This window comes from Onychostoma macrolepis, chromosome 08, assembly GCF_012432095.1.
Source record: "Onychostoma macrolepis isolate SWU-2019 chromosome 08, ASM1243209v1, whole genome shotgun sequence".
NCBI classification, from domain to species: Eukaryota; Metazoa; Chordata; class Actinopteri; order Cypriniformes; family Cyprinidae; genus Onychostoma; species Onychostoma macrolepis.
The window spans coordinates 28,409,186-28,423,928 of record NC_081162.1 but is presented as its reverse complement, the minus strand read 5'-3'; the positions used below and the strand labels follow the sequence as shown (position 1 = coordinate 28,423,928).

The 14,743-nt window shown below is 36.1% G+C and overlaps 1 protein-coding gene across 2 annotated transcripts in view; it reads right to left on the bottom strand.

Annotated features, from left to right (window-relative positions):
* loxhd1b (lipoxygenase homology PLAT domains 1b) overlaps positions 1 to 1,671 on the bottom strand; it is a 36,602-nt gene extending 34,931 nt beyond the window's left edge. For both annotated transcript variants that reach the window (XM_058783805.1, XM_058783806.1), the window contains exons 1-3: positions 1,562 to 1,671; positions 591 to 726; positions 357 to 517 (exon numbers count right to left, since the gene is read on the bottom strand). In XM_058783805.1, the coding sequence (XP_058639788.1) occupies positions 357 to 517; positions 591 to 621 (192 nt within the window). In that variant the 5' untranslated portion in view covers positions 622 to 726; positions 1,562 to 1,671. The remainder of the gene's footprint in view (positions 1 to 356; positions 518 to 590; positions 727 to 1,561) is intronic.
* Between the last annotated feature and the right edge of the window lie 13,072 nt (positions 1,672 to 14,743).

The following is a 14,743-nucleotide window of genomic DNA, read 5'->3' as shown; positions in this document are numbered from 1 at the left end:
AATGTAAATAGAAAATATAAAAATTAAAATTAACTCAAAATATTTTAGAAAGTATATTATCTTATAATAACACTGGTATAAGAAAATACTTCCAATCATAAAATACGTTTCAGATTTACATACAAATCTTTGTGGTATGAAAATGAACTCAGTTTTTTAATGAAATGTATCCCCCCTTAATAGTGCAGAATGACTATGTACAATGTCATATACAGTAAAATGTTAAAATGTTTAAATGAATAATTAAAAATTGTATATAGCCAACACATCAAAGCCTGTTAAATAATATGTATTTTTTGCCAATCGGCAACGTCTCCCCAAATCACCACTTTTTATCCCTAAAACGGCAGATTTACCATGAACTTGTCCAGCTGGCCCTGCTCAAAGTTATCAGTTTTGTTGTCGAGTCTCATCTCGTCCGACTTGCCCTTCTCTCCGTATATCTGGAGTAAGATAGACGCGTCTGTTCCTGCTCCCGGAATATCTGACGTCCAGATCCAGAGAGACCAGGGATGCTCTGAGGAGCAGGAGATCCGTTTAACCTCATAAAACCTACAACCTGTTTCTTTCACATTATGAGCAATACTCACTTTTTTGCCTCTTCTGCCGGAGCGACACCATTTCATACAGTTCCCTCTCGACGAGCCCGTCAGCCTCGTCCTCATCCAGCCATTTAGAGCAAGGGAACGTCTGCTCGATGCCAGTGAACGGACAGAAGACGACCACCTGCAACACAAAAAACACAGACAAATTAAGCTTTTAAAGATGCAGCATTTTCAGTTTAGGACAGCACAGGTGAATAAGGGAACATATTTTAACTAGATATCACCATACCATATTATTAAGACATTTGCATATTTAAAAATGACATTTCATAAACAATTAAGGCAGTATCTAATTAAATATGCACTAATTTCCATATATTTTGGATAAAGCCACACTGTAAAAAAAAAAAGAGCTTCAGCAGATTTTTGAGTTTTCTCAACTTGTCGTTTTAAGTTTATATAACAAAAGTTTGAGAATCTCCCACAAAAATGGGTTGAGCAAACTCAAAAATCTGCTGAAGCTGGTTGCCTTAAAATTTTAAGTTGGCTGAACTTTTTTTTTTACAGTGCAGATGTATACTCGCAGTTATGACATTTTCTTGCAATTATGACTTTACATTTTGAAATTCTTTGTTTTTATCTTGCAAATCTGACTTTTTTCTAATTCTGAGATTTATTGTAATTATAAGTTTATACCGTATCTTGCAATTACAATTAAATAAATCTACAGACGTAAATAGAGTAAAAAAGTACAATAAAATAAACACTTATATGTGTTTAATAGATGTTTTCTTTCCACTAGTCTGAAAAAAGACATGCAATGGAAGCAAAATAGATCAAAATGTTAAAATCAACCAGCCTGTTGCTTGTAGTGTCTCGCCTTAATAATCTTACCTTAATACTTGCATTATTTTAAAGATGATTTTTGCTGGTTTTTACAAACTAAATGACAAATTGAAATAATTTTCTATGATAATCAACGGTGAAGTTTAAGCAACGGAGGACAGAGCCTTGACCTTGTCGCAGTACCAGCCAGCATTGACTCCTCCGTTATCGTGACCGATCGTGACTCGGCTGAGCGGACTGAGCAGCGCCGCGATCTCCACGTTAAAGATGTCGGTCAGGCCACGCTCAAACTTCCCTCCCTCCAGGAAGATCTTGCCGCTGTTCTTCAGGCCTTTGGAGCCGTGCATGATCATGTGGATTTTGGAGTTGGTACCTGCACCTCTGATGTTCCCTGTCACCACCTGAACGTTGTACACGATGCCTGCAAAAATAGATAATGTATATATGAAGAGTTTATTTGCAAAAGCAGATAACTCAAAAATCATGTTTGTATTGTGTTAGTTAGCTGTGTTTTTTAGTTATTTTTTAACCTAATCAAAATAACCCAACTGCAGTTTGATTGAGATTAAGTGGAATGCACAATGAAAAAACATGACTTTTGAAAATTGTTAAAAACGGAGTTATCTGTTTTTGTAAATGAACTCTTCATATATATATATATATATATAAATGTAATATATAATGTTATAATGAGTCCAGACTGAATCTTAAACGAAGAGCTTGAACCAGACTGGCTCATCATCGGTGTTCTTTAAAAAAGTATTTTCTGCTCACCAAGACTGCATTTATTTGATCTGAAATACTGTAAAAATGTGAAATATTATTTGAATTTAAAATAACTTTTCTATTTGAATATCTGTTAAACTGTAATTTATTTCTGTGATGCGCAGCTGTATTTTCAGCATCATTACTGCAGTCTTCAGTGTCACATGATCTTCAGAAATCATTCTAATATGCTGATTTGCTGCTCGAGAAACATTTCTGATTATTATCAATGTTGAAAACAGTTGTGCTGAACAATATTTTTGTGGAAAGTATTATATATAACCATTCAAAAGCTTGGCGTTAGTATATTTTAATTATCAAGGATGCATTAAATTGATGCAGTGTTACAAAGGATTTCCATTTCAAATAAATGCTGTTCTTTTGAACTTTCTGTTAATCTGTGAATCCTGAAAAATAAAATGCATCACAATTTCCACAAAAATATTGTGCAGCACGACTGTTTTCAACATTGATAATAATCAGAAATGTTTGTTGAGCAGCAAATCAGCATATTAGAATGATTTCTGAAGATCATGTGACACTGAAGACTGCAGTAATGATGCTGAAAATACAGCTGCGCATCACAGAAATAAATTACAGTTTAACACATATTCTATATTTTACAATTTTAACTGCATTTTGATCAAATAAATGCAGCCTTGGTGAGGAAAGGAAACTTCTTTAAAAACATTTTTAAAAATCTTACTGACCCCAAACTCTTGAACGGTATTTTAGACCTAATTTATTAAAGCATTTAAGTCTTCAGATCAAATAATTCAGTCAGGTTTGTCCAAACCTTTGTACATTTCTGTACACAATCAATCAATGTGATGCTGATGTTGGTTTTTCAGGAGGAGCTTTTGTCTGTATGTTCATTTAAGTGATATTTTGCATGTTTACCGGTGGGTTGACTGCCTCCAACCAGAACATCTCTCTGTATCTTCCCATCATCCTCATCGATGGCAAACCAGCGGCTGATGGGAAACTCGTACACGGCCTTGTTTCCCAAATCATCCACTATGACCTGAAATAAAAGCAGACAGCAGAGGTGAACGCTGGGTTTCCGTGTGAACAATCTATGTGCATATCTATCTGAGGCGGCGGCTCTCATCCGCAGGAAAACCAATCCAGTAGAGTAGTGCGGTGTTTCCTTTCAGAGTGGATAAGGTGACGAGAATGACCTCATCCTGAGAGATGTGATGTGAGGTGGAGCGCAGCTCTCCAACAAGATGAAAAACTTCAAGACAAACTTTGATGTTGGCTTGAGAAAGCATAGCCTAATAGTTTGAAGTAGCTGTAAAAGTTTGAAAGAGTTCAAAAGTTTGAACGTTCAGCATAATTTCAGCCCTTAAAGGGATAGTTCACCCAAAACTGAAAATTCTGTCATTAATTACTCACCCTCATGTCGTTCCAAACCCGTAAGACCTTCGTTAATTAAGATATTTTTGATAAACTCCGAGAGCTCTCTGACCCTCCACAGACAGCAAGGATCCTCACACGATCAAGGCTCAGAAACATAGCAAGGACATCGTTAAAATAATCCATGTGACATCAGTGGCTCAACCGTATGCAACGTATGTACGCAGATACGTTGTTTACATTAAGATCAAAGTGTAAACAGCGTATCCGCGTACATTCGTTGCATACGTTGTTTACATATGTGATTCTCTCCAAAATGGCGTTATAGTGAGACGAATTGTTGAATAAAGTCGTTATTTTTGTTTTCTTCGCACACAAACTGCTGATGTCACATGGATTATTTTAATGATGTCCTTGCTACGTTTCTGAGCCTTGATCGTGTTAGGATCCTTGCTGTCTATGAAGGGTCAGAGAGCTCTCGGAGTTCATTAAAAATATCTTAATTTGCGTTGCGAAGATGAACGAAGGTCTTACGGGTTTGGAACGACATGAGGGCGAGTAATTAATGACAGAATTTTCATTTTTGGGTGACGTCATGACGTCATGTCGTCTAAAGTCTTTATTTATAGCTATGGTAGCTAACATACTCATTTTTATGTTAGAATAGTCTTCAGACAATAATTACACAATTTTGATTATGTAAAACCTGATTTCTTTGGATTGTTCAACTGAGAATATAGCAAAATATAACATAATTTGTGCTTCTTGCTAGCTAAATTTCATATACATACAAAAAATCTCGCTCTAAACCTCTCTTTTCTTTATTCAAAGCTGGTCTAGACAAGTACATGGAAATTACCCGAAGCTCTGTTCATCCTAAAAAACTGTATCTCTATATTCATCCTATGTGTTCTCTTCTCTTAAGGTGTACATTTATTACTGTTTTTGTTAACCTGGCAACACATCCCTTATGAAAATTAACCATGGTTTTACTATACTAATGATAGTTTAACCATTGTATTTGTAGTAAAAAATTTGGTTATACTGTACAAATGGTAACCAATAGACCTACGCCAAAAATACACGGTTACTCTTTTACCTATAATAAAACCATGGTTAATTTTCTTAAGGGATTTGTAAATGTGTACACTTTCTTTCTTTTTTCTTTATTGTTTTGTTTTTATAACCGCACTGCCTTAATGGTTTGATGTTTTGTACTGTTTAATAAAGAAAAGAAGAAAAGAAATCAGAAAAAAGATTTGCAATTTAAATCAAATGATTTTGTGCTCCAAATTTCCAGATCTGAATTAAATGATTCACAATACACGCTCCGAAGTCCTGATCTGAATCAAATAATTTGCGAACCTGTTCCAAAGTCCCGATCTGAATCAAATAATTCGCGAACCTGTTCCAAAGTCCCGATCTGATTCAAAAGATTCACCATCCGCACTCCAAAGCCCCGATCTGAATCAAAAGATTCACGAACGCACTCCGAATTTCCGTTCTGAATCAAATGATTTGCGATATGCGCTCCGAAGCCCCGATCTGAATCAAACGATTCACCATCCGCACTCCAAAGATCCGATCTGAATCAAAGGATTCACGAACGCACTCCGAATTTCCGTTCTGAATCAAATGATTTGCGATATGCGCTCGAAGCCCCGATCTGAATCAAACGATTCACCATCCGCACTCAAAGCCCCGATCTGAATCAAAAGATTCACGAACGCACTCAATTTCCGTTCTGAATCAAATGATTTGCGATATGCGCCCAAGCCCGATCTGAATCAAACGATTCACCATCCGCACTCAAAGATCCGATCTGAATCAAAAGATTCACGAACGCACTCAATTTCCGTTCTGAATCAAATGATTTGCGATATGCGCTCGAAGCCCGATCTGAATCAAACGATTCACCATCCGCACTCAAAGATCCGATCTGAATCAAAAGATTCACGAACGCACTCAATTTCCGTTCTGAATCAAATGATTTGCGATATGCGCTCGAAGCCCGATCTGAATCAAACGATTCACCATCCGCACTCAAAGCCCCATCTGAATCAAAAGATTCACGACGCACTCAATTTCCGTTCTGAATCAAATGATTTGCGATATGCGCTCCGAAGCCCCGATCTGAATCAAACGATTCACCATCCGCACTCAAAGATCCGATCTGAATCAAAGGATTCACGACGCACTCAATTTCCGTTCTGAATCAAATGATTTGCGATATGCGCTCGAAGCCCGATCTGAATCAAACGATTCACCATCCGCACTCCAAAGATCCGATCTGAATCAAAGGATTCACGAACGCACTCCGAATTTCCATTCTGAATCAAATGATTTGCAACATGCGCTCCGAAGCCCCAATCTGAATCAAAAGATTCACGAACGTACTCCAAATTTGCGTTCTGAATTAAATGATTCGTAATATGCTCTCCGAAGCCCCGATCTGAATCAAACGATTCACCATCCGCACTCCAAAGATCTGATCTGAATCAAAGGATTCACAAACGCACTCCGAATTTGCGTTCTGAATCAAATGATTTGCAACATGCGCTCCGAAGCCACGATCTGAATCAAAAGATTCACGAACGCATTCAAATTTATGCGTTCTGAATCAAATTATTTGCGATATGCGCTCCGAAGCCCCGATCTGAATCAAAAGATTCACGAATGTACTCCAAATTTGCGTTCTGAATGAAATGATTCGTGATATGCTCTCCGAAGCCCCGATCTGAATCAAACGATTCACCATCCGCACTCAAAGATCCAATCTGAATCAAAGGATTCACGAACGCACTCAATTTCCGTTCTGAATCAAATGATTTGCGATATGCGCCCGAAGCCCGATCTGAATCAAACGATTCACCATCCGCACTCCAAAGATCCGATCTGAATCAAAAGATTCACGAACGCACTCCGAATTTCCGTTCTGAATCAAATGATTTGCGATATGCGCTCCGAAGCCCCGATCTGAATCAAACGATTCACCATCCGCACTCCAAAGATCCGATCTGAATCAAAAGATTCACGAACGCACTCCGAATTTCCGTTCTGAATCAAATGATTTGCGATATGCGCTCGAAGCCCGATCTGAATCAAACGATTCACCATCCGCACTCAAAGCCCCATCTGAATCAAAAGATTCACGAACGCACTCCGAATTTCCGTTCTGAATCAAATGATTTGCGATATGCGCTCGAAGCCCGATCTGAATCAAACGATTCACCATCCGCACTCAAAGATCCGATCTGAATCAAAGGATTCACGAACGCACTCCGAATTTCCGTTCTGAATCAAATGATTTGCGATATGCGCTCCGAAGCCCCGATCTGAATCAAACGATTCACCATCCGCACTCCAAAGATCCGATCTGAATCAAAGGATTCACGAACGCACTCCGAATTTCCATTCTGAATCAAATGATTTGCAACATGCGCTCCGAAGCCCCAATCTGAATCAAAAGATTCACGAACGTACTCCAAATTTGCGTTCTGAATTAAATGATTCGTAATATGCTCTCCGAAGCCCCGATCTGAATCAAACGATTCACCATCCGCACTCAAAGATCTGATCTGAATCAAAGGATTCACGAACGCATTCCAAATTTATGCGTTCTGAATCAAATGATTTGCAACATGCGCTCCGAAGCCACGATCTGAATCAAAAGATTCACGAACGTACTCCAAATTTGCGTTCTGAATCAAATTATTTGCGATATGCGCTCCGAAGCCCCGATCTGAATCAAAAGATTCACGAATGTACTCCAAATTTGCGTTCTGAATGAAATGATTCGTGATATGCTCTCCGAAGCCCCGATCTGAATCAAACGATTCACCATCCGCACTCCAAAGATCCAATCTGAATCAAAGGATTCACGAACGCACTCCGAATTTCCGTTCTGAATCAAATGATTTGCAACATGCGCTCCGAAGCCCCGATCTGAATCAAAAGATTCAGGAACGCACTCCGAAGTTGCAATCTAGATCAAATGATTCACCATATGCGCTCTGAAGTCCCGATCTAAAGAATTATTCACAATCCCGCTCTGAAGTTCCAATCTAAATCAAATGATTCACTATCCATGCTCCGAAGTCCCGATCTAAATAACAATTAGCAAACCATCACTTCATATTCGGAACACATATGACGAATCTTTCAATTTGCAAAATGACTTGCGAACCTGCTCCGAAGTTCCGATCTGAATCAAATGATTCGCAATTCGCACCCCAAAGTCCTGTTCTGAATCAAATGTTTTGCGATGTGCTTTGAAGTCCCGATCTGAATCAAAAGTTTTCCGATACCCGATCCGACTGGAGCGCATTAAAATAGTAGCTATATCATTTCGCAATGTTTTGGATTTGGAGTTTCAAAAAGCTCCATTTCACCCATCACTAAGTGCTTTTTAAAATCATTACAAGTGATGTCGAAATTCAAAAATGAATGGCTCTTTGATCTGATTTTTGCTAGTGAATAGAGTTTGTGTTTGATTCAGTTGGAGCAGTTCCAGTGTAAATGACTCACTCAATTGATTCGGTTTGTTTGTTCCTCCGCGTTTAGCGTCTTCAGTCATGTTTACACGACACTGTCAGTGTTCTGAACGGCAAAAGGACAAAAGTCTTCGTCTCTGAAAAATGTATCAATATGAAGTGAATTTTAGGCTCAAGGTTTTGTTTTCCCTTTGAATTAAGCTAATTTTTTATTGACACATATTTGTTCTTGTTTCAAGCATAAATTCACTTAATTTTAATGCATTTTTCAGAATACAAGACTTAATATTTAAGTCCTTCTGATTCTCAAGTAAATGATTTAAGGATGTTCAGATATTTATACTGGAAAACAACACAAAAACACTGAGGTATAATTATTTGTGTTTGTGTGAGTTGATTAGGACACAGTCAGTATTATATTCCAAAGAGTCTGTGAAAATCTTTATTGAGTTGTGGCTGAGTTTGTACCTTTTCCACAAACCATCCAGCCGAGGAGCCCTTGTTGTTGTGTCCGATGGTTATTTTCCTCACTCTGCCCAGGTTTGGAGCTTCTATGGTGAACTTGTCCTCGGTTCCCCTCTCAAAGTTGTTTTTATCATTGTCTAATCTTCTCTCTCCTTTGGGACATAAAAACAATAGATATTAGTGTAACTGGATATGAAATGCGAAAACCATCAACAATGAAGCGAAGGCATTTGGGGTCAGAAACCCAGCGGTGTGTGATATCAGGTTCTGTGTGTCGCCGAGGACACGTTTAGTTTATGGACACTTTAAACCAGCCAGATCTGGACATCGCAACCTAATTAACCCTTGTGAAAAAGAAGCACACTTAAGCATACTTAATATGCTAAGAAGTGTGAACTGAATGTAATGTTTCGAACATTTAATAGCAAGTTATTTACGCATATCGTGAGTTAAAATTCATATTAAATGCAGTTAGTTGAACTGAGTGTTTTTGACCCACTAAAGTACACCTTTATATGTAATTACATAATTACTTGCATTGTCCTTGAAATATGGTTAAAGTGCTGGCAAGGATTTATGGTAAACTAAAATATTCTTGACAATAGTTTGTTGTGTGTTTAAATATATTACACATTTGTAATATTGCAATTCAGTGCATTTAAAATATGTCATCTATAAATGTAAATGTAAATCAAATCACACTAAAAGTTAAAGTGCTTGACATGTGCTTTAGTACGTTACTCCACACATCAAAATAAGTGTACTTCTTTAAAGCATACTTGCTTATTTAATCCTCTTACACATAAGGCCGCATGACAAAACATTATTAAAACATAATCATTTTAAATGTACTTTAAAGTAAAAAAATTAATTTGACACTATTACGAAATACAGTCATGAAATTGGCTTTTATTTCATTACTGTTATATTACCTGTAAGTACAGTATTTTACTTTAGTGCACATTTAATATTAATTAAGCACACTTCTTTTTCACAAGGGAACACACCACGTGGATAATAGCTTAATTTTGAAAACATTAAGAAAATCTATATAAAAATGTATTACAGGATTTTTGTGTTCATTTTTTCAAATTATTATTTTACATATATTTTTTTCCCACCTGTTGAGAATCACTTTAAAGCACATGATAATGTGTACACAGGACTGTTTATCTACATCTTTATTACCTGTATCACCATTTTCCCCAAAAATGTTGAGGAAGACATCAGCATCTGTCCCGCTGCCTTTCACATCAGCTGTGAACACGCTCACAACATATTTATTATCTGCAAAAATAAAACACTGTTTTTACCTGAAAGCAGCAATTCTGGAGGCCAAACACGTTTAAACTAAAGCATGATATAATTGTTTGCATGTTTAGCCATTACTTGCATTTTCACTACTGTATGACATCCACATATTGATATCAGAAATATGCATGCATTAAATTAGCACGGATTCTTTTCACTAGATGCCATCATGAAATTGACACTTAACTTGACATGACTCAAGGAATCAGAGGAAAAAAGTTTTCTCCATAGTCCAGCACTCTTAAAGGTGATATAGGAGATAAAGCCTCACATTTGGGCATGTCCATAGGGTCCAGGCTGCCCAGCAGGTCTCGGACGAACAAGCCGTCCCCCTCGTTTCTGCTCAGCCAGTTGTTGCAGGCGAAGTAGAAGCGTAAATGCGGTCTGTTCATGTCGGTGACCACGACCCGGTCCAGAAACCAGCTGGCGTTCAGACCCGTGTTATCATGTTCAATCCTGACAAAAACACAGAGCAGACTGATTCACCACACTACTAGTTTAAAGTTACAACTTTAACTGCACTGTAAAAAAAATCCGTAAAATTTACGGTAAAAAAAACGGCAGCTGTGGTTGCCAGAATTCTACCGTAGAAAATACGGTAACAACATTTAACTTAAATTTACAGTTAAATACCGTAATTTCATTAACTGATATAATGTTAATATACCAACCTATTGAAGTACTGAAATCTGTTTTGTACCTTTGTAATACACTGATAACCACCAAATGCAGAAGGTGATGAGAGAGTCACATGATGAACCAAAGCCTATCACAAGCAGCTTTTAAATATTAACATATATAGAAGGAGCACAGTGTCATTCACACAAGCACTAAACACCATCATGGTGAGACTCATTAAACTGAAATATGCAATAAACATTCATTTAACAACATTAGATGTAACATACAACCCTAATAAACATAACTGATAAGAAAAAAACTAAGAAGAAACATAGTTATTTCAAAGACAAAACATCAAATTCAAACAAAATTTGAAATGCAACGCAGGGAATTTTACGTCAGTTTACGGTTTTTCCCTGTAAATTTTACAGGAACTTACCGTTAACCATTTAACAGGTTTTTACTGTAGCATTTTCACAGTTTTTTACCGTTAAAATCACAGTCATTTTTTACAGTGTGTATTATTTCACACCCTCCAAAATAATAATAAAACTGAATAATAATACTGTACTTTTAGTTTTGAACAGAAATCCATACAGTAGATATAAATTATATTTATCTACAAGACTAATTTCAAGTATTTTAGCAGAAGGCTTTAAATCAAAAGGTTTTTAAGATAATGAGAAAATAAATTCACTAGAGTGTCCAAACTTTGAATCTGTATCTGATTTTAGTCATATTAATTACAGTATATTATTAAATATTACATCGAAAAAATATGGTGTAACAGTTTTCAACAATTGCTAGTAAATTTCACAAAGAAATAGCAAGTAACAAATTTAATTAAACTTAAACTTACTGAAATAGTATTTTCTTGTAAAAAAATCTTGTAAAATATACTCAAATAATTTGTTTTATTTACTACTTTGTTTTTGTTTTTTTACATTGTAGTAAAATAATATATTTTAATATTTAGTAAACTGAACTTGTAATTGAAAAAAATATATATATATATATATATATATATATAAATGTTACTATTAGAGTATTATATTTCTATTATTAGTAAAATATATTATTTTACTAATATTAATTTATTTTCAGTTGTAAGTTCAATTATTACTGACCTTAAATCACTTACCTAATTTTTTTCAAATGGCCGACATTGTGTGTTTTTATCCGGAAGACGTCAGTTTTGTTTTTTTCAAAAGCAGTTCGATTTCTGCAATAAATATCAATGCAAACAGAACCGTACTTAATTTCCACAAACACAGAATCATCTAAAGTACTGATTCAAAAGCTAAAGACAAAATCAAACCCTCAATCCCTTTAAACAATCACAATACTCAGTCTGTATATTAATGTGAGGTGTAAATGCAATGAAATGGTGTCTAAACGACAGATTATCTTTAAGCACAATGACTTGCAGTACAAACCTTGGAGAATAAATGCAAGTTATATGCACGACGGCTGTGTATTGCATCTCTATTGCTTAAATGCACACAGTGTAAAATTAAAGTTTTTGTGTCTTGAGATGCTTCATCATATATTAAATACCCTTATAGTGAACTTCAAAAGAGTCATGATACATTTCAGAAAATATATGAGCACCTAGCAGCCAATTTATCATGCATTTGCTGACAAACACACATATTCTGTAAATGAGCTTTATGCAGATGATATAGTCTGAATGATGTGTGTCTGGAAACAGAATAGTAAAGCGCTGCAGATGTTCTTTCTACAAGCACAATGCTATACATTTCCACAGGATTCACACCAGTTCATCATAACGATGTACAGCACATGCATATTGTAGCCTTTCATTATGAAGAGCAATAAACCTCGCTGAATCAGATTTGATCATCATGCAAATGAAATATTGCTCTTTGATGAAAGGTTCTAGAATATCATGTGCGCATGTAAACGTCACAACAGCAGCGAGATCTGGATTCCCCTCAATCAGAGAGGAACAGACTCAGATACCTCTTGTCTGTGCTGTGGGTTCGGGGAAAGACAGAACGATGGTGTTAAATATCATCAGTAGAAAAAACATATTCATGCACGACTGTAAACAACTAGACGTGTGGCTACCAGGCCGAACAGGCAATTCATTTATTATTTACACAGATGATTATGAATGGAGTGTCAGGGCAGCAGAGCTTCATATGGACTCACTTGCTGGCCAGATGCAGTTTGGGAGTGATGCCATAGTCGCCAAAGAGCGTGATGAAGACGTTGGCGTCTGTTCCAGCTCCGTTGACGTCTCCGGTGATGGCCACCACCTCGTAGACTGAGAGGAAAACATGCTTGATTTGACTGAACACAGAATACGTGAGATCTGGTGCATTATTAATGAGGAGATTCCATAGCAGAAGAGACTGAAGCGCTCCGCTGAACAATGACTACGCTCAAAAACACAACGTCATGATACAACGTCAAAACTCATCATGATACAGTCAAAATAATCGACACTGAAATCAGAAAACGGATCATTAAAGCCCATTCACACCAAGAACGATAACTATAATGATTACTCAGCTAACAGGGAATGTTCTCAGAACGTTCTGGAAAGGTTATGAGCAAACATTCTTCCAGTAACACTGATAAAACATTTTTTCAAAGTTATAATGTTCTAAAAACACTATTTACACTGCAAAAAAAAATTATTCTCTTACTTAGTGTTTTTGTCTTGTTTTCTAGTATGAATATCTAAGCATTCTTCAATCAAGATGCATTTACTGTACAAGTAAAAGATTTAAGAAATTAAGTCTTGTTTTATTAAAAAAATTCATCAAAATGTTGTTAGTTTTTGCTTAAAACAAGCAAAAATATCTGCCAATACATGGGGTAAGAAAAATAATCTTAATTCAAAGGCTAATCAAGATTATTTTTCTTGCCCCATTGGCAGATATTTTTGCTTGTTTTAAACAAAAACTAACAACATTTTGATAATTTGTTTTTTAGAAAACAAGACTTAATATCTTAAATAATTTCACTTGTACAGTAAATGCATCTTGATTCAAGAATGTTTAGATATTTGTACTAGAAAACAAGACAAAAATACTAAGTAAGGAAATAATTTTTTGCAGTGTATACAGCATTTTTTCTGAAACATTTTAGTTCGTCTAACTCGTTCGTTTAAATGTTACTACTGGTTTTAGAACGTTCAGAGAACATTCAAAAGTAACATTTCCATAATGTTTGCAAAATGATCAAATGGAATGTTCCAGTAACATTTGTATATAACAAAGAAAAACGTTTTTTAAACATTTTGAACGTTCAGCAAACATTCAAAAACTATGTTTTCATAACTCATAACATTTTTTTTTTGTTGTTAAGTAGGAATTTGAATCAGTTTAATGACTACAGTGTGAACAGTGGAGTCTGACTCATCAAGAAATGACTCTTTGATTCACTGTAATGAATCAGTCAAAAAGATTCACAAAGACTCTCAAACTCATAATTTGAATCAGTCTAATGACTACAGTACAGTGTGAACAGCAGAATCTGATTCATGAACAAATGACTCTCTAACTGATTCCTAGAAACGAATCAGTCAAAAAGATTCACAGTCTCACAATTTGAATCAGTCTAATAGCTACAGGGTGAACAGTGGAGTCTGACTCATAAGTGAACAAATCTGTAAATTCTTGTAATGAATCAGTAAAAAAGATTCAGTTTCAAACTCAGAATTTTAATTGATCTTATAACTATACACTCTTAAAAATAAAGATTGCAAAAGGGTGTTTTCACAGTAATTCCTTGGAAGAACCATTTTCGGTTCCCAAAGAACTTTTCAGTGATCAGTTCATAAAAGAACAAGAACATTTGAATCATCTAAAGAACATTTTTTCACTATAAAGTAGCTTTATTATTTGTTTAATGTATGTTAAAGGTAAGCCATCACTGCCAATAAAGAAGCTTTATTTTTGCGTTTAATAACGTTTGAGTTGCTTTACCTTTTTTCTTGTGGTACTCGTCTTCATAGTTCTCCACTTTCTCAGGCTCGTAGTTTTTCAGCTCGTTCTCGTAAATCTCCACATAATCGACGTTTTTGGACTTCTTCTTCTTGCCCTTTCCCTTCTTGCCCTCATCATCGCTATCACCGGCTCCTTTCTTGGACTTCTTCTTCTTCTTCTTCTTCTTCTGGGAGTTGTCATCCTCCTCTTCTGATTCTTCTTTCTCAGCTTTCTTCTTCTTCTTGCCCTCATCCTTGGACTTCTTGTCTTTGGATCCCATGATGCTCTCCGCAGGGTTTTGATTCTTCTTTGTGCTCTTTTTGCTCACTTGAACGACATCTGGAAGGCTCTGGTGTTCATCTTCGCTGCTCTTCACCTC